Raw genomic sequence first — 26,154 nt, forward strand, 5'->3', positions numbered from 1 at the left:
TGCGCGTACTTCTTCTCCGCTGCAGTCAATGTGCGGGAGGCGAAAGCTATCGGTCGCTCGGCCCCGTTCTCCATCTTGTGGGACAGGACAGCCCCAATACTATACGGGGATGCATCACATGTGACGAGCAAGGGCTTTCCCGGATCATAGTGGGTTAGTAACCCAGACGACGACAATTGTTGCTTTACCCGCCGGAAAGCGGTTTCTTGCGGCTGACCCCAAACCCAGGTGTGATTTTTCTTTAGCAGCAGGTGTAAGGGGGCCAGCGTAGTTGCCAGATTGGGGAGGAACTTCCCGTAATAGTTTACGAGACCGAGAAAAGAACGAAGATGCGAAGTGTCAGTCGGGGTGGGGGCATGTTGAATTGCACGCACCTTCTCTGCGACGGGGTGCAGACCCTCGCGGTCCACCCGATAACCTAGGTAGACTACTTCTTTTGCCTGAAATACGCACTTTGTGTGACGTAAACGGACTCCAGCCTCCGAAAGGCGTTTAAGGACAGCCTCCAGATTTTCCAAATGCTCTTGCTCCGACGTCCCTGTAATCAACACGTCACCTAGGTAGACAGCCACACGTGGTAAACCTCTCAAAATGCCCTCCATAACACGTTGAAAAATTGCGCAGGCAGAGGATACTCCAAAGGGCAACCGTGTATATTCATACAGGCCCCGGTGTGTGTTTTTTTTTAAAATAATATTTTATTGAAAATTTTTGGTCAACCAACACAGTACATTGTGCATCCTTTACACAACATTATAACAATACAGATAATAATGACCTTTTTTATTTAAACAAGAACAAAAGAAAACAACAACAAATAAATAAATATTAAATAACAAAAATAAAAACTAGCCCTAATTGGCAACTGCCTTGTCTCAGGGCGCCCCCCCCCCCCGCCCCCCCCCCCCCCCCAAGTCCTGGGCTGCTGCTGCTGCCTTCTTTTTTCCCCCATCTATCTTTCCGCAAGATATTCGACGAACGGTTGCCACCGCCTGGTAAACCCTTGAGCCGACCCCCTTAGGACGAACTTAATCCGCTCTAACTTTATGAACCCCGCCATATCATTTATCCAGGTCTCCACCCCCGGGGGCTTGGCTTCTTTCCACATTAGCAATATCCTGCGCCGGGCTACTAGGGACGCAAAGGCCAAAACATCGGCCTCTCTCGCCTCCTGCACTCCCGGCTCTTGTGCAACCCCAAATATAGCCAACCCCCAGCTTGGTTCGACCCGGACTCCTACTACTTTTGAAAGCACCTTTGTCACCCCCATCCAAAACCCCTGTAGTGCCGGGCATGACCAAAACATATGGGTATGATTCGCTGGGCTTCTCGAGCACCTCGCACACCTATCCTCCACCCCCAAAAATTTACTGAGCCGTGTTCCAGTCATATGTGCCCTGTGTAATACCTTAAACTGAATCAGGCTTAGTCTGGCGCACGAGGACGACGAGTTTACCCTGTTTAGGGCATCTGCCCACAGCTCCTCCTCGATCTCCTCCCCTAGCTCTTCTTCCCATTTCCCTTTTAGTTCGTCCACCATAGTCTCCCCTTCATCCCTCATTTCCCTATATATATCCGACACCTTACCGTCCCCCACCCATTTCTTCGAGATGACTCTGTCCTGCACCTCTTGTGTCGGGAGCTGCAGGAATTCCCTCACCTGTTGCCTCGCAAAAGCCCTCAATTGCATGTACCTGAATGCATTCCCTTGGGCAACCCATATTTCTCAGTCAGCGCTCCCAGACTCGCGAACTTCCCATCCACAAATAGATCTTTCAATTGCGTTATACCTGCTCTTTGCCACATTCCATATCCCCCATCCATTCCCCCCAGGGCAAACCTATGGTTGTTTCTTATCGGGGACCCCCCCAATGCTCCGGTCTTTCCCCTATGTCGTCTCCACTGTCCCCAAATCTTCAGTGTAGCTACCACCACCGGACTCGTGGTATAGTTCCTTGGTGAGAACGGCAATGGGGCTGTCACCATAGCCTGCAGGCTGGTCCCCCTACAGGACGCCCTCTCTAATCTCTTCCACGCCGCTCCTTCCTCCTCTCCCATCCACTTACTCACCATTGAAATATTAGCGGCCCAATAATACTCACTTAGGCTCGGTAGTGCCAGCCCCCCCCTATCCCTACTACGCTGTAAGAATCCCTTCCTCACCTTCGGAGTCTTCCCGGCCCAAACAAAACCCATGATACTCTTTTCTATCCTTTTGAAAAAAGCCTTCGTGATCACCACCGGGAGGCACTGAAACACAAAGAGGAATCTCGGGAGGACCACCATCTTAACCGCCTGCACCCTCCCTGCCATTGACAATGCTACCATATCCCATCTCTTGAAATCTTCCTCCATCTGTTCCACCAACCGCGTCAAATTTAGCCTGTGCAATGTGCCCCAATTCTTAGCTATCTGGATCCCCAGGTAACGAAAGTCTCTTGTTACCTTCCTCAACGGTAGGTCTTCTATTTCTCTACTCTGCTCCCCTGGATGCACCACAAACAGCTCACTCTTCCCCATGTTCAATTTATACCCTGAAAAATCCCCAAACTCCCCAAGTATCCGCATTATTTCTGGCATCCCCTCCGCTGGATCCGCCACATATAGTAGCAGATCATCCGCATATAAAGATACCCGGTGTTCTTCTCCTCCCCTAAATATTCCCCTCCATCTCTTGGAACCTCTCAGCGCTATCGCCAGGGGCTCAATCGCCAGTGCAAACAGTAATGGGGACAGAGGACATCCCTGCCTTGTCCCTCTATGGAGCCGAAAATATGCCGATCCCCGTCCATTCGTGACCACACTCGCCACTGGGGCCCTATACAACAGCTGCACCCATCTAACATACCCCTCTCCAAACCCAAATCTCCTCAACACCTCCCACAGATAATCCCATTCCACTCTATCAAATGCTTTCTCGGCATCCATCGCCACTACTATCTCCGTTTCACCCTCTGGTGGGGCCATCATCATTACCCCTAACAGCCTCCGTATATTCGTGTTCAGCTGTCTCCCCTTCACAAACCCAGTTTGGTCCTCATGAACCACCCCCGGGACACATTCCTCTATTCTCATTGCCATTACCTTGGCCAGGACCTTGGCATCCACATTGAGGAGGGAAATTGGTCTGTAGGACCCGCATTGTAGCAGATCCTTTTCCTTCTTTAAGAGAAGCGATATCGTTGCTTCTGACATAGTCGGGGGCAGTTGTCCCCTTTCCTTTGCCTCGTTAAAGGTCCTCGTCAGTAGCGGGGTGAGCAAGTCCAAATATTTTCTGTAAAATTCAACTGGGAATCCGTCCGGTCCCGGGGCCTTTCCCGTCTGCATGTTCCTAATTCCTTTCACCACTTCTTCTACCGTGATCTGTGCTCCCAGTCCCACCCTTTCCTGCTCTTCCACCTTGGGAATTTCCAGCCGATCCAAAAAATCCATCATTCTCTCCCTCCCATCCGGGGGTTGAGCTTCATACAATTTTTTATAAAATGTCTTGAACACTTCGTTCACTCTCTCCGCTCCCCGCTCCGTCTCTCCTTCCTCGTCCCTCACCCCCCCTATTTCCCTCGCTGCTCCCCTTTTCCTCAATTGGTGTGCCAGCAATCTGCTCGCCTTCTCTCCATATTCATACTGTACACCCTGCGCCTTCCTCCATTGTGCCTCTGCAGTGCCTGTCGTCAGCAAGTCAAATTCCGCATGCAGCCTTTGCCTTTCCCTGTATAGTCCCTCCTCCGGTGCTTCCGCATATTGTCTATCCACCCTCAAAAGTTCTTGCAGCAACCGCTCCCGTTCCTTACTCTCCTGCTTCCCTTTATGTGTCCTGATTGATATCAGCTCCCCCCTAACCACCGCCTTCAACGCCTCCCAGACCACTCCCACCTGAACCTCCCCATTGTCATTGAGTTCCAAGTACTTTTCAATGCATCCCCTCACCCTTAGGCACACCCCCTCATCCGCCATTAGTCCCATGTCCATTCTCCAGGGTGGGCGCCCTCTTGTTTCCTCCCCTATCTCCAAGTCTACCCAGTATGGGGCATGATCCGAAATGGCTATAGCCGTATATTCCGTTCCCCTCACCCTCGGGATCAATGCCCTACCCAACACAAAAAAGTCTATGCGTGAATAGACTTTATGGACATAGGAGAAAAACGAGAACTCCTTACTCCTAGGTCTACTGAATCTCCACGGGTCCACCCCTCCCATCTGCTCCATAAAATCCTTAAGCACCTTGGCTGCTGCCGGCCTCCTACCAGTCCTGGACTTCGACCTATCCAGCCTTGGTTCCAACACCGTGTTAAAGTCTCCCCCCATTATCAGCTTTCCGGTCTCTAGGTCTGGGATGCGTCCTAGCATTCGCCTCATAAAGTTGGCATCGTCCCAGTTCGGGGCATACACGTTTACCAAAACCACCATCTCTCCCTGTAATTTGCCACTCACCATCACGTATCTGCCCCCGTTATCCGCCACTATAGTCTTTGCCTCGAACATTACCCGCTTCCCCACTAATATAGCCACCCCCCTGTTTTTCGCATCCAGCCCCGAATGGAACACCTGCCCCACCCATCCTTTGCGCAACCTAACCTGGTCTATCAGTTTCAGGTGCGTTTCCTGTAGCATAACCACATCTGCTTTAAGTTTCTTAAGGTGTGCGAGTACTCGTGCCCTCTTTATCGGCCCGTTAAGCCCCCTCACGTTCCACGTGATCAGCCGAGTTGGGGGGCTTCCCACCCCCCCCCCCCCCCCCCCCCCCTTGCCGGTTAGCCATCATCTTTTTCCAGCTTCTCACCCAGTTCCCACGCAGCTGTATCTCTCCCAGACGGTGCCCCCCCGCCCATCCTTTCCCGTACCCACTCCCCCCTTTCCCCAGCAGCAGCAACCCAGTAATTCCCCCCTCCCCCCCCCCCCTGCTAGACCCCCCGCTAGCGTAATTACTCCCCCCATGTTGCTCCCAGAAGTCAGAAAACTCTGGCTGACCTCGGCTTCCCCCCGTGATCACGGCTCGCACCGTGCGACGCCCCCTCCTTCCTGCTTCTCTATTCCCGCCATAATTATCATAGCGCGGGAACCAAGCCCGCGCCTCTCCCTCGGCCCCGCCTCCCATGGCCAACGCCCCATCTCCTCTCCCTCCCCACCTCCCCCCATCACCATCTGTGGGAGAAAGAAAAGTTACCATACCGCAGGATTAAAACATAAAACCCCTCTTCGCCCCCCCCCATTCGCCCCACCACTTTGTCCAAACGTTCATTTTCATAATCCAATCATTCCAATTTTTCTTCTACAATAAAAGTCCACGCTTCATCCGCCGTTTCAAAGTAGTGGTGCCTCCCTTGATATGTGACCCACAGTCTTGCCGGTTGCAGCATTCCAAATTTTATCTTCTTTTTATGAAGTACCGCTTTGGCCCGATTAAAGCTCGCCCTCCTTCTCGCCACCTCCGCACTCCAATCTTGATAAACGCGGATCACCGCGTTCTCCCATTTACTACACCGAGTTTTCTTCGCCCATCTAAGGACCATTTCTCTATCCTTAAAACGGAGGAATCTCACCACTATGGCTCTGGGAGTTTCTCCTGCTCTCGATCCTCGCACCATAACTCGGTATGCTCCCTCCACCTCCAACGGACCTGTCGGGGCCTCCGCTCCCATTAACGAGTGCAGCATCGTGCTCATATATGCCCCGACGTCCGCCCCCTCCACACCTTCAGGAAGGCCAAGAATCCTCAAGTTGTTCCTCCTTGCGTTGTTTTCCAGTGCCTCCAACCTCTCCACACATCGTTTCTGGTGTGCCTCCTGTATCTCCGACTTCACCACCAGGCCCTGTATATCGTTCTCATTCTCTGCTGCTTTCGCCTTCACGACCCGAAGCTCCTGCTCCTGGGTCTTTTGTTCCTCTTTCAGCCCTTCAATCGCCTGTAATATCGGGGCCAACAACTCTTTCTTCATTTCCTTTTTTATCTCCTCCACGCAGCGTTTTAAGAACTCTTGTTGTTCAGGGCCCCATATGAAACTGCCACCTTCCGACGCCATCTTGGTTTCTGCTTGCCTTCCTTGCCGTTGTTCCAAAGGATCCGCTGCAATCCGGCCACTTTCCTCTCCTTTTTCCACCCGTGTCCAGGGGGAACACCCTTCTGGTTTACCGCACGGTGTTTTTAGCCGTTAAAATTGCCGTTGGGGCTCCTATCAAGAGCCCAAAAGTCCGTTCCACCGGGAGCTGCCGAAACGTGCGACTCAGCTGGTCATCGCCGCACCCGGAAGTCGCCCCGGTGTGTGTTAATTGTTACATATGGTCGGGAGGCAGGGTCCAGCTCCAACTGCAGGTAGGCGTGACTCATATCTAATTTTGTGAATGAGAGTCCGCCTGCAAGTTTCGCGTAGAGATCCTCTATGCGAGGCATTGGGTATCGGTCGAGTCGGGAAACTGTATTCACTGTAAGTTTATAGTCGCCACACAAGCGAACTGTGGCATCTGGCTTCATTACTGGCACAATTGGTGCTGCCCAGTCAGCAAAACGGACGGGCCTGATAATACCCAAACTCTCCAAACGAGTGAGCTCCCCTTCTACCTTCTCGAGCAAAGCGTAAGGCACTGGGCGCGCCCGGAAATAGCGCGGTGTGGCTCCTGGTTCAACTTGGATACAGGCTACGGCCCCTTTTATTTTCCCCAGACCAGGCTGGAATACCTCTGGGTATCGTCCTAGCACCTCAGTCAACCCTCCAGAAACTGTTTGGAGGATGTGCTGCCATTGCAACCGCAAATGGCGCAACCAGTCCCGACCCAACAGGCTGGGCCCATGGCCACGCACTACGATAAGTGGGAAACGCCCCTCCTGGCGTCCATAGACAACAGGGGTCATTGTAGTTCCTGCAATGTCCAGTGGTTCCCCCGTGTAGGTGGCCAACCTGGCCTGTGAGTCAGTTAGTGTAAGGGTCTGTATACCCTGCTTGATGCGGTCGAATGTCTTCTGGGCGATCACGGAGACTGCTGCGCCAGTATCCAACTCCATCTCCAGCGGGTGGCCATTGACCCGTACTGTCACCTTAATGGGGGCCACACGGGGAGCTGCCACACAATGCAGCTGCAGGCAGTCGTCCTCCGTCTCCACGTCCTCAGGAGTGGTCGCCGCAGGTTCATCCACACGGAAGGTACGGCCTCTGGGCTGGTCCCAGTTACGGCCCCTGGGCTGGTCCCAGTTTCGGTCGGAACGACGGCGCCTCTGGCGTCCCCAGGACCGCTGTCCGCGACGGGGTCGACGCCTACAAGTCTGACACGGACATGGCTCCTCATCCATTGGCTCTGGAGAAGGCTCCCTTCGGGGAGGAATGTCCGATGGCCACTGGCGTCGGTCTGGTCGTTGCCTCGCCCAAGGTACCGCAGGAGTGCGGGGGGACGTTTTTGGGCGGAAAGGGTTTCGCCCCAAGGCATGCACTTCCATTCCCTGTAGCTCCTGTACTCCTCGCTCTGCGCTCTCTCGGGACAAGACTATTTGTATTGCCTGTTGAAAAGTCAATGTTGGCTCCGCTAACAACATTCTCTGGGTGGCCGCATTGTGAATACCGCAAACCAAACGGTCGCGTAACATTTCTGACAAGGTCTCACCATAGTCACAGTATTCCGCAATCCCGCGTAGCCTGGATAAAAAATCGGCAAGGGATTCTCCAGGGGTCCTCTCAGCGGTATTAAACCGGTAACGCTGGACTATCGTGGACGGGGTTGGGTTAAAGTGTTGCCCCACTATATTCACAAGTTCGTCAAACGTTTTGGTGTCCGGCGCAGCTGGGTACGTAAGGCTCCGAATCACCCCAAACGTATGCGGCCCACAGGCGGTGAGCAATATGACCACCTGGCGCTCGTTTTCAGTGATATTGTTTGCCCGGAAATAGTAATGCATCCGTTGTGTGTACTGGTTCCAGCTTTCCAGCGCAGCATCAAAAACATCCAAACGTCCGTACAGAGGCATGGTGTAATAGAAAACAACTTCCAACCTGTATCCAACAAAAATCCAGGGAGGTGGCTTCAGCAGTGTAGACAGCTATTCACTTTTACCTTCGTCGCCAGTTTTGTAAGGGCCCCGAAGAATCCAGCACGAGTTTTAAGGATCCAAAATAATAAAGTTTATTTACTATAACAATATATACATAGCAGTAGCAGTAACTTCCCTTGCTACCTTCTCCTTCCTCCTGGTTCCTGGACTGGCCAGCTTATTTATAGTAGGAGTTTTTCCGCCCCCCTCATTGGGGAAGTTCATACTCCCATAGGATTGTGGGATAGTCATTAGTCCCCAGCCAATCGTCAGTAGGCAGGTTATAACAGTATCCTTAAAACTTGTACTGGATTCTTCATGGCCCTCACAAAACGGATAATCACGGGAGCGACGCAGGGCCCGATTCTCGCGTAAAGGTCGATTCTCTGCCACCGTGCCAAACGTGATTTTGGCGCGAGGCTGCGGAGAATCCAGCCCATGGTATTAAAATAGCATGTTATGGTAAACGTGGTTTTTAAAAATCTCTTTGGATTAATTTATTTTCAATTGTACTTATTTAGTTCCCAACTAAAAAGGGAGAAAAAGGATATTTTGTAACCCCTTGGCTGGATTTTCAATTCTGGTTCAGGATCCTCCCACCAGTACAATCCCAGGTCCTGACCCCACCTCACATTAGCATCACTGGTGTGACTCAATTTCAAATTCAGGTGAGCTGATTAGCTCAGGGTGGGTTCAACACCCAGTTGGTGGTGCTGGGAACAGCCTGGAGGTGGGACATAGAACTGGAGGACCCTTTGTAAAGGCAAGCAGCAGCCAAGACTGGGCCTGCTGAAACCCTACCCCACTGAGGAAATGCAAAGGACAAAGTTGGCAGAGGAGGTCAGCAGCTGTGGTGTGACCAGGAAGCAGGTGAAGAGGCTGATGAGGGAGGGGGGGGCGCCTCTCAGGGGGCACCTCTCAGGAGATGCTCTTGCCTCCTTAGCCATTCCGATACAGGAACCATCCCTGCACTAGGCCCTATCTCAGCGGCTTCCCCCATAAGGGTACAGCCTATGGAGGAGCCCCCTCTAGTGCATCCAACTTATGAATGGAAACCACAGGCATCTTAGTCATTTGAAGGTATAGTGGAGCCTCGACTGTGTCCTCACTTCTAAAGCCACAGGGTGAGCATATTGTAGGAGTGGTGTGAACAAAAAGCACCACACTGGTAGTTACACTTGATGGATAACCTGGATCAAGTTATTTCTTTCTTTTCTCTTTGGGTGATGGTGATATAAGGCAATATAGAATCATAGAATTTACAATGCAGAAGGAGGCCATTTGGCCCATTGAGTCTGCACCGGCCCTTACAAAGAACAACCCACTCAAGCCCACGTATCTACCCTATCCCCGCAACCCAGCAACCCCCACTTAATCTTTTTGGACACTAAGGGCAATTTAGCATGGCCAGTCCACCTAACCCGCACATCTTTGGACTGTGAGAGGAAACCGGAGCACCTGGAGGAAACCCACGCACACATGGGGAGAACATGCAGACTCCGCACAGTGACCCAGCCGGGAATCGAACCTGGGACCCTGGAGCTGTGAAGCAGTTATGCTAACCACTATGCTACCGTGCTGCCATGTGATGGTGGAGACCCATGTTCATGTCTTTAAGTGGCAATGGGCTTATCCAGATGCGTGTACAAGCTAGATAATTTTGCTGTCTGATTAATATTTGAGTTTTTCAGTCACCTGCCCTCAGCCTGGGAGACCTCAGTTGGGTGGCACGGTGGCACAGTGATTCGCACTTCTGCCTCACAGTGCCAGGAACCCGGGTTCAATTACAGCCATGGGTGACTGTCTGTGTGGAGTTTGCCCGTGTTTGCGTGGGTTTCCTCCGGGTGCTTGTTTCCTCCCACAGTCCAAAGATATGAAGGTTAGGTGAATTGACCATGATAAATTACCCCTTACGTTAGATGGGGCAGAGGAGTGGGCTTGGGTAGGATGCTCTTTCAGAGGGTCGGTGCAGACTCGATGGGCCAATTTACCTCCTTCTGTACTGTAGGGAGTCTATGAAATGTTGCCAAATCAGATTGGCTCTAGTGGCCATGCCAACCAGCTGATCACTGTGAGGCCTGTGACGGCATTGGTGGTCTCCCTTCAATGCTGAGGAACTGAGTTCATCTGCAGCATGTCCTTTGTCTTCCTCATCCACGTCCATCTCCAAGGAAGAATGGTGTTTCATTCCTTCTTTCTGATCCAGTTCCATGCAGGCCTCTTTGTATAGTCACTTTGTGGAGCAGGCAGACAATCATAAAATGGGACACTCTGACTGGCTTGTATTGGAGGGTACCACCTGACTGGACCGAGGCAACGGAAGTGCAACTTCAATATACAATGGTCTGCTCAGTGCAGGCCTGTATTAGAAGATGGCTTTGATTGTAGCATCTCTTTGTTTCATATCTGGCTACCGGGTGGGGCCAGAGAGTAACCTTTGATAATAATATAGGGCGAGATTCTCCGACCGCCCGCCGGGTCGGAGAATCGCCGGGGCTGGCGTGAATCCCGCCCCCGCCGGTTGCTGAATTCTCCGGCACTGGAGATTCGGCGGGGGTGGGAATTTCGCCGCGCCGGTTGGCGGGCCCCCCCCGCGATTCTCCGGCCCGGATGGGCCGAAGTCCCGCAGCTAAAATGCCTGTCCCGCCGGCGTAGATTAAACCACCTACCTTACCGGTGAGACAAGGCGGCGCGGGCGGGCTCCGGGGTCCTGGGGGGGGCGCGTGTCGATCTGGCCCCGGGGGGTGCCCCCATGGTGGCCTGGCCCGCGATCGGGGCCCACCGATCCGCGGGCGGGCCTGTGCCGTGGGGGCACTCTTTTCCTTCTGCCTTCGCCACGGCCTCCACCATGGCGGAGGTGGTAGAGACTCCCTCCACAGCGCATGCACGGGAATGCCGTCAGCGGCTGCTAACGCTCCCGCGCATGCGCCGCCCGGAGATGTCATTTCCGTGCCAGCTGGCGGGGCACCAAAGGCCTTTTCCGCCAGCTGGCGGGGCGGAAATTCGTCCGGCGCGGGCCTAGCCCCTTAAGGTTGGGTCTCGGCCCCCAAAGATGCGGAGCATTCCGCACCTTTGGGGCGGCGCGATGCCCGACTGATTTGTGCCGTTTTGGGCGCCAGTCGGCGGACATCGCGCCGATACCGGAGAATTTCGCCCATAATCTTTATTGTCACAAGAAGGCTTGCATTAACACTGCAATGAAGTTACTGTGAAAAAACCCTCGTCGCCACATTCCGGCTTCCACAGAGGGAGAATTAAGAATGTCCAATTCACCTAATCGCACATCTTTCGGGACTTGTGGAAGGAAACCGGAGCACCCGGAGGAAACCCACGGGGAGAACGTGCAGACTCCACACAGACAGTGACCCAAGCCGGGAATCGAACTTAGGACCCTGGAGCTGTGAAGAACAGTGCTAACCATTGTGCTACCATGCTGCCCTTGCATCCATCCTCAGTGTGTTGGTTGGCCTAAAGAAGTACGGTACCTGGAACTCTTGGAGGAGGCAGGAATCCCGACAGTTGCCCAGGAACAGAGGACATAGCTGCAGGATGTGCTTCACAGGTGACAGATCAGCCAGGCATTCAGTGAGTGGAAGCTTTTTGTGGTGCGGAATCAGGCTGGCTGGTCCATTACTGCCTTGATAGCTCAGCAGCAATTAGTGAAATTAGGGGAATCCAATGATGGGGCAAAGCTCAATGCTGTCTGTGCTTGTGCTGGCCCAACTGCCTCATAATATATGCATTCCCCTGTCCCTCAGAATAGGTCATTCATGTCTTGCCTGATGATGTGATGAATTGCCAACTGTAAGATGACAGCTCGATCTGTGACTGAACCCTACAACAACCTAAATGCATAAAGTTCAGGGCAACATTGACCTTGGTGGTTGCAAGTCGGGACTGCCATTGGGCCCGCGAGGCATCTGTCATTGTGGACCAGAGTGCAAATGTCCAAGATCATCTGCCCGGATAGACCCAATCTCCTCCGGCACTGGCGCTCTGTCATTGAAGGTAGCTGACTTTTGTGTAGTGCTCCCAAAGTCTTGGCTATTGCCTTCTTCTTGCAGTCCCTCTCTGTGCTCCTCCTGGCCTGCTTGCAGTCCGCCTCTCTGCTTCTCTTGGCCTACTTGCAGTCCCTCTCTGTGCTCCTCCTGGCCTGCTTGCAGTCCGCCTCTCTGCTTCTCTTGGCCTATTTGCAGTCCCTCTCTGTGCTCCTCCTGGCCTGCTTGCAGTCCGCCTCTCTGCTTCTCTTGGCCTACTTGCAGTCCCTCTCTGTGCTCCTCCTGGCCTGCTTGCAGTCCCACTCTCTGCTCCTTCTGACCTGCTCCTCAACATGCTACTACCTGCTACTCATGCAATGTCAGAGTAGCCTTTTCCCATCTCCAGTCACTGACTTGCCAGCGGTTTGTGCAGCAAGGCTTCCTTGGCCAGCCTCTGCTGCCTAGGTGGTGCCAGCAGCCTGATACCCTCTTAGGAACTCCACCTCTCACTGTTGAGACATGACTCTCAGCATGAGCCACGACAACTCGTTGTATAAGAGCAAATCATTGCGGATGCTGGAATCTGAAATGAAAACAGAGAATGCTGGACAATCTCAGCATCTGTGAAGAGGGAACGGAGCTAACGGTTTGAGTTTGGATGACTCTTTGTCAAAGCTCTGTGCACCTGGTTGAGTAGCTGAGCACAATTGTCCAACTTTTAACGGAGTTGACCAGTGCTTCCATTGTGCCTGTTGTCTGCATACCAGGTTCACCCTGGTGTCCCAGACATTACGAGCTCCCCATGCCTGCCGATTGACAATCTGAAACTGGCCCAAAAAGATCTTTTAACTAGCTCCACAGTTTGGCACTTTGTTTGACAGCATGGTAGTTTCCAGCCACTCACTGCTCCCACAGCATGCCATTGAAAATTGCATCACTTTCCAAAGGTGCTGGCATCCAGTGCACCCTCTGGAAATGTCATATTCAAATTGTGCTCGCATCGCACCTGTTCATGGCCCCATTGACAATCGAAATTTCAACCCATCGTCTCTGCGATAATAACGTTGCTCCAGGATTAGCCTGGAGGGGGTGTCAGATGGAATGTCTCTGTTTGTATTACAATAGGTGCATCCTTAAAACAGTCAGGTAAACAAGGACCCAGAATTTGCAGTTGCAATGGCGATGAAACTGTTAGCTTGTTAGCTTTCATCGTCATTAATATTGCTGGCATCCACATATGTACAGTTAAATTTGGAAATCTGTAAGTTGTGCCATTAATAATCTATTCCTCCACAGGGTACATTGTTGCAACCTATGCAGATGCAATCAGCTCAGAATCAGAGATTGGATGTGAACTTCAACACATGTTTCTTACTGTAAAAACCACTGAAACTATTAATATTGTTTAATGAGGAATAGCTGAATGTTTAATGCATACCAAGTCATAATTACTGCTGAACAACCTCTCAGACATTGAAAAACTAATGTTAAAAATCGGGGGTATCATATCCTCCATTCCACGATAAAGGTTTTATAGACCTCTAAAATAATGATTTTTTTTTTTTTGAAAGTTTGTTTATGATATTTCACTTTCTACCTTAATCTCATTTGCATGTCCCAATCTTTATTTTGCTTTCTGTAAAATGATTAAAACATGGATGATAATCAACATTTTTCACTTCCTGGTTTGCAAGCAGATTGGCTACTTAGCCTGCTTGATGGCTTAATTGTTCCTGAATGTCAGAGATCCCCAGAATAAGATTGATGTAAAACCTAGGACTTTGGTCCTCCCTCTGCAACGGGATCCTCGACTTCCTGACTCATAGACCACAATCAGTGAGGATAAACAATGACACCTCCTCACGATAGTCCTCAATACCGGGGCCCCACAAATGAAATGAATGAAATGAAAATCGCTTATTGTCACGAGTAGGCTTCAATGAAGTTACTGTGAAAAGCCCCTAGTCGCCACATTCCGGCACCTGTTTGGGGAGGCTGGTACGGGAATCGAACCGTGCTGCTGGCCTGCCTTGGTCTGCTTTAAAAGCCAGCGATTGAGCCTAGTGTGTTAAACTAGCCCCTGGGTATGTATACCCAGGCTGTGTATTATACTCAGGGCCCCATATTATGCTCCTTATACACACACAAATGTGTTGCAAAATTTGGCTCCAACTCCACCTACATGCTTGTTGATGGCACAACGGAAGTGGGTCGGATCTCAAACAACTATGAGTCAGAGTAAAGGAGCGAGATAGAGAACCGTGGTGTAACAACAGCAATCTCTCCCTCAACATCAGGAAAACGAAGGAGCTGGTCATCGACTTCAGGAAGTGAAGTATCGTACACACTCCTGACTGCATCAATGGTGCCGAGGTGGAGATGGTTGACAGCTTCAAATTCCTATGTGTGCATATCACCAACAATCTGTCCTGGTCCATCCACGTTGATGCTATGACCAAGAAAGCACAACAGCACCTATACATCCTCAGGAAACTAAGGAAATTCAGCATGTCCACATTCACTTTTACTAATTTTTATAGATGTAACATAGAAAACATCATATCTCACTGCATCACAGCTTGGTATGGCAACTGCTCAGCCCAAGAAACTACAGAGAGTCGTGAACACAGCTCAGTCAATCACACAAATCTGCCTCCCATCCATTGACTCTGCCTACACCTCCCGGTACCTTGGAAAAGGAGGCAGCAGAATCAAAGACCCTTCCCATCCGGGTTATTCTCTCTTCCAATTCTTCCATCGGGCAGAAGATACAAAAGTCCGCAAATACATACTACCAGATTCAAAAACAGCTTCTTCCCCGCTGTTACCAGGCTCCTGAATGATTCTCCTTTTTAAACCCCCCCCCCCCCGATGTTCAATGTAATCCAATTTTCAAAAGTGCATAATGATTAACGCCCATGAATTGTAGAATCCCTCCATCCTCAGTTCAAATTTGACCTTCTCAAGAGTCAAGAATTCCAGCAGGTCCCCCTGCCACGCCAGGGCACAGGGTGGAGAGGTTGATCTCCATCCCAACAGGATCCACCTTCGGGCGATCAATGAGGCGAAGGCGACAACATCTTCCTCCGCACCCGTTTCCAACCCCGCTGACCCGACACCTCGAATATGGCCTCCCGAGGGCCCGGGCAGAGTTTCACGTGCACCACTTTAGAGATTACCCCAAAAACCTCCTTCCAGTCATCCTCCAGCTTTGGACAGGCCCAAAACATATGAACGTGTTTTGTGGGCCCCCCCCCGCCCCCCCGCAACGTTCACATACATCTTCTACCCCCTCAAAGAGCCGGCTCATCCTCGCTCTTGTGAGGTTTGCCCTATATACCACCTTCAGCTGTATCAGCCCCAACCTCATGCACGAGGTGGAGGGGTTCACCCTCCAGGGCACCTCATACCAGAACCTCTCCTCCATACCCTCTCCTAACTCTTCCTCCCACTTTGCCTTGATCCCATCCAGCGGTGCCTTCTCCTCTTCCAAAATAGCCCCCTAAACCGCCGACACTGCCCCCTTCTCCAGCCCCCCTGTCGTCAGCACCTCCTCCAACAATGTGGAGGCCGGCTCTACCAGGAAGCTCTGTATCTCCTTTCTGAAAAAGTCTTGAACCTGCATGTATCTAAATATTTCCCCCTGCTCCAGCCCACACTTCGCTCTCAGCACCTTCAATCCTGCAAACCGACCCCCAAGAAACAAATCTTTTAGTGTCCTAATTCCTTTCTCCTCCCATCTCCGAAAATTTCCATCCCACTTCCCTGGCTCAAATCCCCGAATCGGCATTTCCCTTGACCCTGCCCCCAACCCAAAGTGCTGGCGAAACTGCCTCCAAATTTTCAACAAAGCTATTACTACCGGACTCCCTGAGTATTTCTCCGGGGCCGTCGGGAATGGCGCTGTTGCTATCACCTTCAATCCCAACCCCCTACACAAACTGTCCTCCATTCTGACCCACTGGGCGTCAACCCTTCTGACCCAGCTCCGCACCTTCTCCACATTCGCCGCCCAGTAATAATACATCAGGTTCGGAAGACCCAAATCCCTTCCTGCCTTCCTCTCTGTAGTAGCACTTTTCTGATTCTGGCCAGCTTCCTGAATGATTCTCTTATGGACTGAACTGATCTCTCAACGCATCTTCTGTACTGTTGTAGCACAGTACTCTGTATGCTTGACCCGATTTCCATGTATTTACATTATGGTACTTATCGAATGTTCTATGTTTTTTTCATGTATGGAACGATCTGCCTGGACTGTACGCAGAACAGTACTTTTCACTGTACCATGGTACATGTGACAATAAATCTAATAGGAGAAATTGATGCTACACTGCCAGCTAAGGAGAGTTTGTAGTAGGTGGACCTTACACTTCACTCCAGGCAACTTCTGATCTCAGAATTGGGCAGTGGAAAGGCAGTAGCAGCAAAGTCATTTATGGCACAGAAGGAGGCCATTCAGCCCATTGTTTCCATTTCCCTACTCTATCCCCACAGCCCTGCAAATTTATTTACTTCAAGTACTCAATCGAAATCCTCGACTTAACTTTCATTCTGGCCTCCATCACTCCTTCTTCAGGTACTGTCTGTAGTTCCAGCAGTGGCTACTGCTCAATCCTGACCCAAACTCATGAGGGAACCTACAAAGAGGCCTTTTAAAGATGAGAATTGGCTTCCTGGGAAGACTTCCTTCATTGTTAAAACATTATAAATGCATCAAATTAAAATCCAATTATGTTATATTGCAATAATAATTAAGTTCATCATGTTTAGGTTTGCAGTTAAGGGCATTTCTCCTTTTTCAGGAATTGTGGATGGACTGAAGATGAACATTTGACTTTTCAAGTTATTGTAGATCTGTACTGTCATGAGACACAGAATCGAAACATGCTGTACATGGACATGCTATTGAGGCTGCTGCCACACAAATCCAAGCAAGAACTGGTAAATCCCTTATTTTGAATGCGGAGGAGTGTGGGATTGCAAAATGTTACTCCAAGATAATTTTCTCTTTGTTGGGATAAGCAACATTTAACTGGTTGAGGTCCTTGAAATGTTCAGTGAGCTTTTCCAGAAAACTGACTAATTTGCAACAAATCCCTAACTGAGAAGGTATTTGAATCTGAAGAGAATCAACTAAAGACCTATGAAACTGGTTAGGTGAAATTTAGCAGAATAATATTCAATATGGATAAGAGTATGAAATTTGAAGTAATAAATAAGAACTGAAACATTCTCCATGAATGATATTGAAGTAGTTACAGGTGAAATAGAAGGACCTGGAGGTACCTGGAGACTCCGTACTTAACATTTCCATTTACTGTCAAGCTGCTGAAATATATTGCCAAAACAGTAGATCTGCGCTAAAATCATGAAGTGCTCATTAAATGAACCTTGATGGCAGCACAGTGGTTAGTTCTGCTGCCTCACAGAGCCAGGGTCCTGGGTTCAATTCCGGCCTTGGGTGACTGTCTGTGTAGAGTTTGCACTTTCTCCTATGTATGCGCGGGTTTCCTTCGTGTACTCCGGTTTCCTGCCACATTCCAAAGATGTCCAGATTAGATGGATTGGCCATCCTAAATTGCCCTTAATATCCAAAACGTTCGGTGGGGTTACTGGGTTACGGGATAGAATGGGGCTCTTTCAGTGGGTCGGTGCAGACTCGATGGGCTGAATGGCCTCCTCCTGCACTGTAGGGAGTCTATGAGCAATGAGTCCAGCTTATAGGCAGAGAGGTATTTTAGATCGTTGATGGATCTGTATTTTGTTAATATATTTATGAGTCGCCACACTATATATCAATCGTACAGAGCTTCTTGGGTGAAGTCAAGTATATCTTTATTTATGTCAGTTTCAAAATCTCTTGATCAAGTCAAATTTTATACGAATACAGAACCTAAAAAGTTGTTTGTCCAACGCAAATACAGATGGTTGAGTTGAATTCAAGATACAATTCAGTTCGAGGTAATTTCTTCAGATCAAAATGCACAATACAAAAATGAAACGAAAGTAAATAGCCATTTGCAAAGCAAAGTAGAAATAGGTTCCAAAGATTGGGTTAAAGATGAATTCAGAGAGCAGCATGCTGGCGCAGTGGGTTAGCCCTGCTGCCTCATGGCGCCGAGGTCCCAGGTTCGATCCCGGCTCTGGGTCACTCTCCATGTGGAGTTTGCACATTCTCCCTGTGTTTGCGTGGGTTTTGCCCCCACAACCCAAAAGATGTGTAGGCTAGGTGGATTGGCCATGCTAAATTGACCCTTAATTGGAAAAAATGAATTGGGTACTCAAAACTTTTACATTTTTTAAAAAAGATGAATTCAGAGAGCGCACAAAAGTTTTCTCCCAGTCTCTTAAAGAAATCATCATCTCTTTTAGGCTCCGTCCCCTTTCTGACTGTGATTGGGTTAAAATAATTATTATTCATCTAATTGACCAAAATGTCTGTCTATCAAGGTTTAAGAGATAATATGGCATGGGAAAACTTCTCTATGTTTCTATAATGTGGTGTGATCGGACCACCTGTTTCCCACCATATTCTCAAGAACTGGGATGTTTACCCAGTAATGATAACAATAGGTCTATTCAGCAATGTGGATAGTCAGCTTGAATACTGACTTTCCTTAGCCTTGGGGCTGGTTTAGCGCAGTGGGCTAAACAGCTGGCTTGTAATGCAGAACAATGCCAGCAGCGCGGGTTCAATTGCCGTACCGGCCTCCCCGAAGGTGCTGGAATGTGGCGACTAGGGGCTTTTCACAGTAACTTCATTGAAGCCTACTTGTGACAATAAGCAATTATTATTATTATTGTCAGATCTTTCCCCATGCTCTCAGCATTTTCTGCTGTCATGGCTTATTATATGATTTTTAATAGTATATTATCACTAAATCATATCTTCTCTTAAACCTTTATTAACTATAATAAAGTAGGTTTCTATCAATGGTATACAAAAGATAAACCGGTTACTGCTCTGAGAACAGAATAAGAGGTCACCGGTTCAAATTAGCAGAAGTAAAATTTGGTACTGAAATCAGGAGAAGTTGGGCACGATTTAGGGGCTTCGTCGAGCATGACCTAGTGGTGGGATGAAGCCTTATCACGCGAGGCATCATAATCTGGATCCTGCCCTCACTGGGTGTGATCCAAATCAGCATATTTAAATGATCAATTAGGTGCATTTAAATATGCACTCACCGGATTCACCCAGCGCCCGGGACTCAACGGTTGCGCCTGGAAGACCTCGCCTATGGCGCGTTTAGTACTGGTCGACACAAATATGTACCAGGTTTAATGGCACCTGGGGGGGATCTGCCGGGCCATTGTTGGCTCCCGGGTGGTCAGAGACAGGGCAAGCTGGCACACTGGCACGCCCTCTGGAACTTGGGCACCTTGGCACTGCCAGCCTGGTACACTAGCAATGCTACACTGGCAGTGCCACCCTGGAACCCTGACAGTGCCACCCCAGCACTTCCAGAATACCCTGGGTGGCATTGCCAGGATGCCAGGACACTGCCAGCATGCCTGGATAGCAGTGCTAGGGTGCCAGGTGACAGGTAGGCATTGCCTGGGGTTGGGCATGGGGGGCCTTGCCAGGTAGAGGGGGGGTTGAGGTGGGTGGTTCCTGGGGCTTCCCTTAGGTCAGGGGGTGAGAGCAGGGTCAAAGAAATGGGGGGAGGCCTGAAGTGGGGGGGGGGTGAAAGATCAGGGCAGCCGGACAAAATGATGCACAGATCTGCAAGACTCGGCAGCAGGAAAACCCTCTAAGTGCGGCCTCGGCGGAGACAATCCTCCCAAAGACAAAATCTAGCAAAGTGCCATTGAATAGCTGGATGTTTCTCGATACTGCAGGCACCGAGAAACATCCCGTCAAACACGCCTTTCAGTGGACTTTAACTCAAGTTCAGCGAATCGTGCCCATTGTCCTCACACAGAGGGCGCGATTCAGTGGGTGTGTTGCACTCGAGCGAGAGCACAAAGCAGCGGGAAATGCAGGGAGAGGCCTCCGCACTTTGCGGGATACAACCAAGTCCAGCGAGGCATCGGAATCGGAACTCCACCCGAAAGGTGTGGGAACAAACGGTGTTTACTAAAGTAGGTTTTAAACCTACTTAAGGCCGACCTACCTGGGACCTACCGACCTCTCTTAATCTAATTTGTCTTGGTCCACAAGAACCTGGACCAGGCGGAATGGCTCCAGGGGGTCCCATGGGCCATTGGAGGCCCCTGGTGGTCAGGCATGGGCACCTTGACAGTCCTCAGCTGGCACTTTGGAATTGCCACCCTGGCACTGCCAACGTGCCCGGGGACATTGCCAAGCTGGCAGGAGTACGGCCCAGGTAACAGGGTGGGAGTGCAAAGGTGTCAGTGTACCAGTGGCCCTGCCAAGGGCCATGGCCCGAGGGAGGCCATGCCATGAAAGAAGGTTGGAGGGACTTTGAAGGGTGAGGTGTGCAGGGCAGGTAATTAGAGGCATCTGGGAGGTTGGGGGTGATGGGTGGGGTTCCTGGAGGGGGACGGGTGCTGTAAGGGGGATTTGGGGGGCCTGAAGAAGAGGGGACCCCTAAGCGGGGTGTCCTCACTTGGGGCGCATGTGGTTTATGCATTACCTCACATTTGTCCGGATTAAACTCCATCTGCCATCTCTCCGCCCAAGTCTCCAAACAATCTAAATCCTGCTGTATCCTCCGACAGTCCTCATCGCTATCCACAATTCCACCAACCTTTGTGTCGTCTGAAAACTTACTAATCAGACCAGTTACATTTTCCTCCAAATCATTTATATAGACTACAAAGAGCAAAGGTCCCAGCACTGATCCCTGTGGAACATCACTGGTCACAGCCCTCCAATTAGAAAAGCATCCTTCCATTGCTACTCTCTGCCTTCTATGGCCCAGCCAGTTCTGTATCCACCTTGCCAGCTCACCCCTGATCCCGTGTGACTTCACCTTTTGTGCTAGTCTACCATGAGGGACCTTGTCAAAGGCCTTACTGAAGTCCATATAGACAACATCCACTGCCCTACCTGCATCAATCATCTTAGTGACCTCCTCGAAAAACTCTATCAAGTTAGTGAGACACAACCTTCCCTTCACAAAACCATGCTGCCTCTCACTAATACGTCCATTTGCTTCCAAATGGGAGTAGATCCTGTCTCGAAGAATTCTCTCCAGTAATTTCCCTACCAGTGAAGTAAGGCTCACCGGCCTGTAGTTCCCGGGATTATCCTTGCTACCCTTCTTAAACAGAGGAACAACATTGGCTATTCTCCAGTCCTCCGGGACATCCCCTGAAGACAGCGAGGATCCAAAGATTTCTGTCAAGGCCTCAGCAATTTCCTCTCCAGCCTCCTTCAGTATTCTGGGGTAGATCCCATCAGGCCCTGGGGACTTATCTACCTCAATATTTTTTAAGACACCCAACACCTCGTCTTTTTGGATCTCAATGTGACCCAGGCTATCTACACACCCTTCTCCAGACTCAACATCTACCAATTTCTTCTCTTTGGTGAATACTGATGCAAAGTATCCATTTAGTACCGCGCCCATTTCCTCTGGCTCCACACATAGATTCCCTTGCCTATCCTTCAGTGGGCCAACCCTTTTCCTGGCTACCCTCTTGCTTTTTATGTACGTGTAAAAAGCCTTGGGATTTTCCTTAACCCTATTTGCCAATGACTTTTCGTGACCCCTTCTAGCCCTCCTGACTCCTTGCTTTAGTTCCTTCCTACTTTCCTTATATTCCACGCAGGCTTCGTCTGTTCCCAGCCTTTTAGCCCTGACAAATACTTCCTTTTTTTTATTGACGAGGCCTAAATATCTCTCGTCATCCAAGGTTCCCGAAAATTGCCGTATTTATCCTTCCTCACAGGAACATGCCGGTCCTGAATTCCTTTCAACTGCCACTTGAAGCCTCCCACATGTCAGATGTTGATTTGCCCTCAAACATCCGCCCCCAATCTATGTTCTTCAGTTCCCGCCTAATATTGTTATAATTAGCCTTCCCCCAATTTAGCACATTCATCCTCGGACCACTCTTATCCTTGTCCACCAGTACTTTAAAACTTACTGAATTGTGGTCACTGTTACCGAAATGCTCCCCTACTGAAACATCTACCACCTGGCCGGGCTCATTCCCCAATACCAGGTCCAGTACCGCCCCTTCCCTAGTTGGACTGTCTACATATTGTTTTAAGAAGCCCTCCTGGATGCTCCGCCCCGTCTAAGCCCCTGGCACTAAGTGAGTCCCAGTCAATATTGGGGAAGTTGAAGTCTCCCATCACCACAACCCTGTTGTTTTTACTCTTTTCCAAAATCTGTCTACCTATCTGCTCCTCTATCTCCCGCTGGCTGTTGGGAGGCCTGTAGTAAACCCCCAACATTGTGACTGCACCCTTCTTATTCCTGATCTCTACCCATATAGCCTCACTGCCCTCTGAGGTGTCCTCCCGCAGTACAGCTGTGATATTCTCCCGAACCAGTAGCGCAACTCCGCCTCCCCTTTTACATCCCCCTCTATCCCGCCTGAAACATCTAAATCCTGGAACGTTTAGCTGCCAATCCTGCCCTTCCCTCAACCAGGTCTCTGTAATGGCAACAACATCATAGTTCCAAGTACTAAACCAAGCTCTAAGTTCATCTGCCTTACCCGTAATACTTCTTGCATTAAAACATATGCACTTCAGGCCACCAGACCCGCTGTGTTCAGCAACTTCTCCCTGTCTGCTCTGCCTCAGAGCCACACTGTCCCTATTCCCTATTTCTCCCTCAATGCTCTCACCTTCTGACCTATTGCTCCCGTGCCCACCCCCCTGCCATACTAGTTTAAACCCTCCCGTGTGACACTAGCAAACCTTGCGGCCAGGATATTTATGCCTCTCCGGTTTAGATGCAACCCGTCCTTCTTATACAGGTCACACCTGCCCCGGAAGAGCTCCCAGTGGTCCAGATAACGGAAACCCTCCCTCCTACACCAGCTGTTTAGCCACGTGTTTAGCTGCTCTATCTTCCTATTTCTAGCCTCACTGGCACGTGGCACAGGGAGTAACCCCGAGATTACAACCCTCGAGGTCCTGTCTTTTAACTTTCTGCCTAGCTCCCTGAACCCCTGCTGCAGGACCTCATGCCCCTTCCTGCCTATGTCGTTAGTACCAATATGTACAGCGACCTCTGCCTGTTTGCCCTCCCCCTTCAGGATGCCCTCTACCCGTTCGGAGACATCCTGGACCCTGGCACCAGGGAGGCAACATACCATCCTGGAGTCTCTTTCACGTCCACAGAAGCGCCTATCTGTGCCCCTGACTATAGAGTCCCCTATTACTATTACTCTTCTGCGCTTTGACCCTCCCTTCTGAACATCAGAGCCAGCCGTGGTGGCACTGCTCTGGCTGCTGCTGTTTTCCCCTGATAGGCTATCCCCCCCGACAGTATCCAAAGGGGTATACCTGTTCGAGAGGGGGACAACCACAGGGGATTCCTGCACTGACTGCCTGCCCTTTCTGGTGGTCACCCATTTCTCTGCCTGCACCTTGGGTGTGACCACATTTACATAACTGCGATCTATGACGCTTTCCGCCACCTGCTACACTCTCATTAAAAAGCACTAGAATACAATGGTCTATTCATTACATGAAACATTTTATGAAACATTTTATGAAACAATGTCTGAATTTCTGCCAAAGTTCAATATTTTACTCATTATCTGCAACAGTGACTATCCTTTTGGAGACAGGGGCCGGTATTCTCTGACACCGCGCCGAGTTGGAGAATCGGCACGCCACGCCGCCCCGATGCCAGCTCGCCGATTCTCCGGCGCCGATTTTAGGGCGCCCGTGGGATCGCCGCCACGCCAGTCGGGGGCCGTTGAAATCGTCTCCCCCCCCCCCCCCCCCCCCCCGGCGATTCTCCGGACCTCGACGGGCCGAATGCCCGCCGAGTTTGGCCGAGTCCCGCTGGCGTGGGTTACGTATGATCCCACCCGGTGGCACCTCGGATTTCTGTCTACGGGGGCTACCCTGGTGGGGGGGCAGGGGGATCCGACCCCGGGGGGAGCCTCCACGGTGTTCTGGCCCGCGATCGGGGCCTACCGATCGGCGGGCGGGCTAGTTCCGTGGAGGCCTATGTTCCTCTGTGCCAGGTCCCTGTAGGGCTTCGCCATATTGCCCGGGAGCCAGCGCAGAGACGGGAACCCACGCGCATGCGCGAATTCGCACCGGCTGTGGTGCGCATGCGCGGACTCGCGCCGGCTTTTGGGCGCAGCAACTGAGGACACCACTCCGGCGCCATACTAGCCCTCTAGGAAGGGGTGATTAGCTGCCAGTTGAGGCCCGTTGACGCCGGAGTGGCTCGTGCTGCGTTTCACGGCGGGGTCCGAACTTGGCCGCAGGATTGGAGAATCCCGGCCAGGGTGTTTTGAATAATTCTGTTCTCTAGCCATATACTCAATCAATCCTTAAATGCACCAAATAATCCAATGAATCAATTAATCAAAATCTTTCACTCATCAAGGGCAGCCTGGTACTGGGTGACCCCCCCAACGAGTCGGATATTCTGCCAAGACCCTCAGCCATAGCCGTCACCAACTGCGCAACGCCTTGGACACCTTCAATCATGGTGCCGACATTGTGCACCAGGCTCTCCACTGCGGTCGCCACCCTAGCAGTGTTGGCCTCGGTGCCACTCATTGCCGGCACCATCTCCTGCACCCGTAGCCTCAGAAACTCCTCCAATCTGCTAAGGATCTGCTGGACTGGCGCTGACATCTCCCTCTGAATGTCCTGGCCGCTCCCTATCATTTCCATCAGCTCCGGGTAATCCAGTTCCAGTGGCTCAGTATCAAGCTGGGACCCAGCTGGGTCCAGGGATCCAAAGGGCCTCCAACTGCTGTTTCGCTTGGGGATTCCTGCCTCCATCTGATGTGCATCATCAGCATTGTGGTGCTCCCCAGATTGAGCCCCAGAAGCCTGTCCACTAACATTTCCCACTGAGGTGTGTGTGTATCTGTGCTGGTGGAGGATGGGGATGGCAGCTGTGCCGCAACTATAACAGTTGTATCCTCGGATCTCTCCTCCGAGATGTTCTCTTCAGAGTCAGGAGACGGTATCGCCCAGGATGAGCCGGCGCCGAGTGCTGGAGGGCCTGCAGGAGAATGGACATGTGGTCAGTAGGAGAGATGAGTCAGTCAGTAAGGCAATCAGTACTCATGTTTGACAGGTCCTCCGGTTGCAGCCCGGTGGTTTCTCACTTCTGTGGTGTCCACCAGTCTTCACGTAGGTGACTGATCTGTCCTCGGCCAGCCTGGTCACCTCCAGGGCCCACTCCTCAAAGGAGATGAAGATTCTCAAGCTTGGCACGCCACCGCCAGTATAGAGGGAGGGTTGGGATGGAGGGAGGGTTGAAGGGGTGAGTGGAGAGAGGGTTGAAGGGGGAGGGGTGAAGGGAGGGTTGGGCGTTGCCTAGGGGATGGGGGGGGGGATGCTCCATTGGGAGAGGGACCTTGGTGTCTACACACTTGTGTTGTCCAGTGTAGGTCATTGATCTTCTTCCGGCACTGGAGACCAACCTTCCTGGTCACACTGCCCGCCACCTCATTCCAGGCAGCACTGGCTGCCTTGTGGCTGACCCTGCGGGACCCCAGCAGAACAGGACATCCCTCCTGGCCTCTATCGTGTCCAGGAGCCTCCCCAGGTCAGCATCCCTGAATCTTGGGACTGGTCTCCTCGGCACCATTGTTGCGAGCTGACTGGTGTTGGCCAAGCAAGTGCAGCTTAAGTGCCGCTCGACCTTGTTAGCATGGGGCTGGCGAGCGCGATCCCGGTGAATCAGCTGCCGAGCAGTTATTTCGAGCGAGAAGTCTGTGAGGGATCGTTAAGTGGACCAATTAATGTTGAATAGCGTTGCCAGCCTTGCTGGGCAAAGCGCTGGGAAACGCGCTACAATTCACGCTCGCTACCACACTTAGAAATGTTCCGAAGAATCGTCCCCCATGTGTGTAGGGGGTGACATTTTCCATGGGTGGGGGTGGACCCACAAGCTCACTTAAGAGTTCGGGGCACCCTTACAATGACAGCCCGATCTCTGAGTTCAGCTCCCGTGTACTGAAAAGAATTGGCTAAACTGGTGAGAAGCTCACCAGGGCCCAAAAAAGTGATTAAGTGTCATTGGATAGCGG

The 26,154-nt window shown here is 51.0% G+C and overlaps 1 protein-coding gene across 8 annotated transcripts in view; it reads left to right on the forward strand.

Moving 5' to 3' along the window:
- Positions 1–26,154, forward strand: part of LOC140390043 (coiled-coil domain-containing protein 148-like) — a 301,551-nt gene that overhangs the window by 172,051 nt on the left and 103,346 nt on the right. For all 8 annotated transcript variants that reach the window (XM_072474916.1, XM_072474899.1, XM_072474930.1 and 5 more), the window contains one exon: positions 16,797–16,935. In XM_072474916.1, the coding sequence (XP_072331017.1) occupies positions 16,797–16,935 (139 nt within the window). The remainder of the gene's footprint in view (positions 1–16,796; positions 16,936–26,154) is intronic.

Source organism: Scyliorhinus torazame, chromosome 2 (assembly GCF_047496885.1).
Source record: "Scyliorhinus torazame isolate Kashiwa2021f chromosome 2, sScyTor2.1, whole genome shotgun sequence".
Taxonomy (NCBI): Eukaryota; Metazoa; Chordata; class Chondrichthyes; order Carcharhiniformes; family Scyliorhinidae; genus Scyliorhinus; species Scyliorhinus torazame.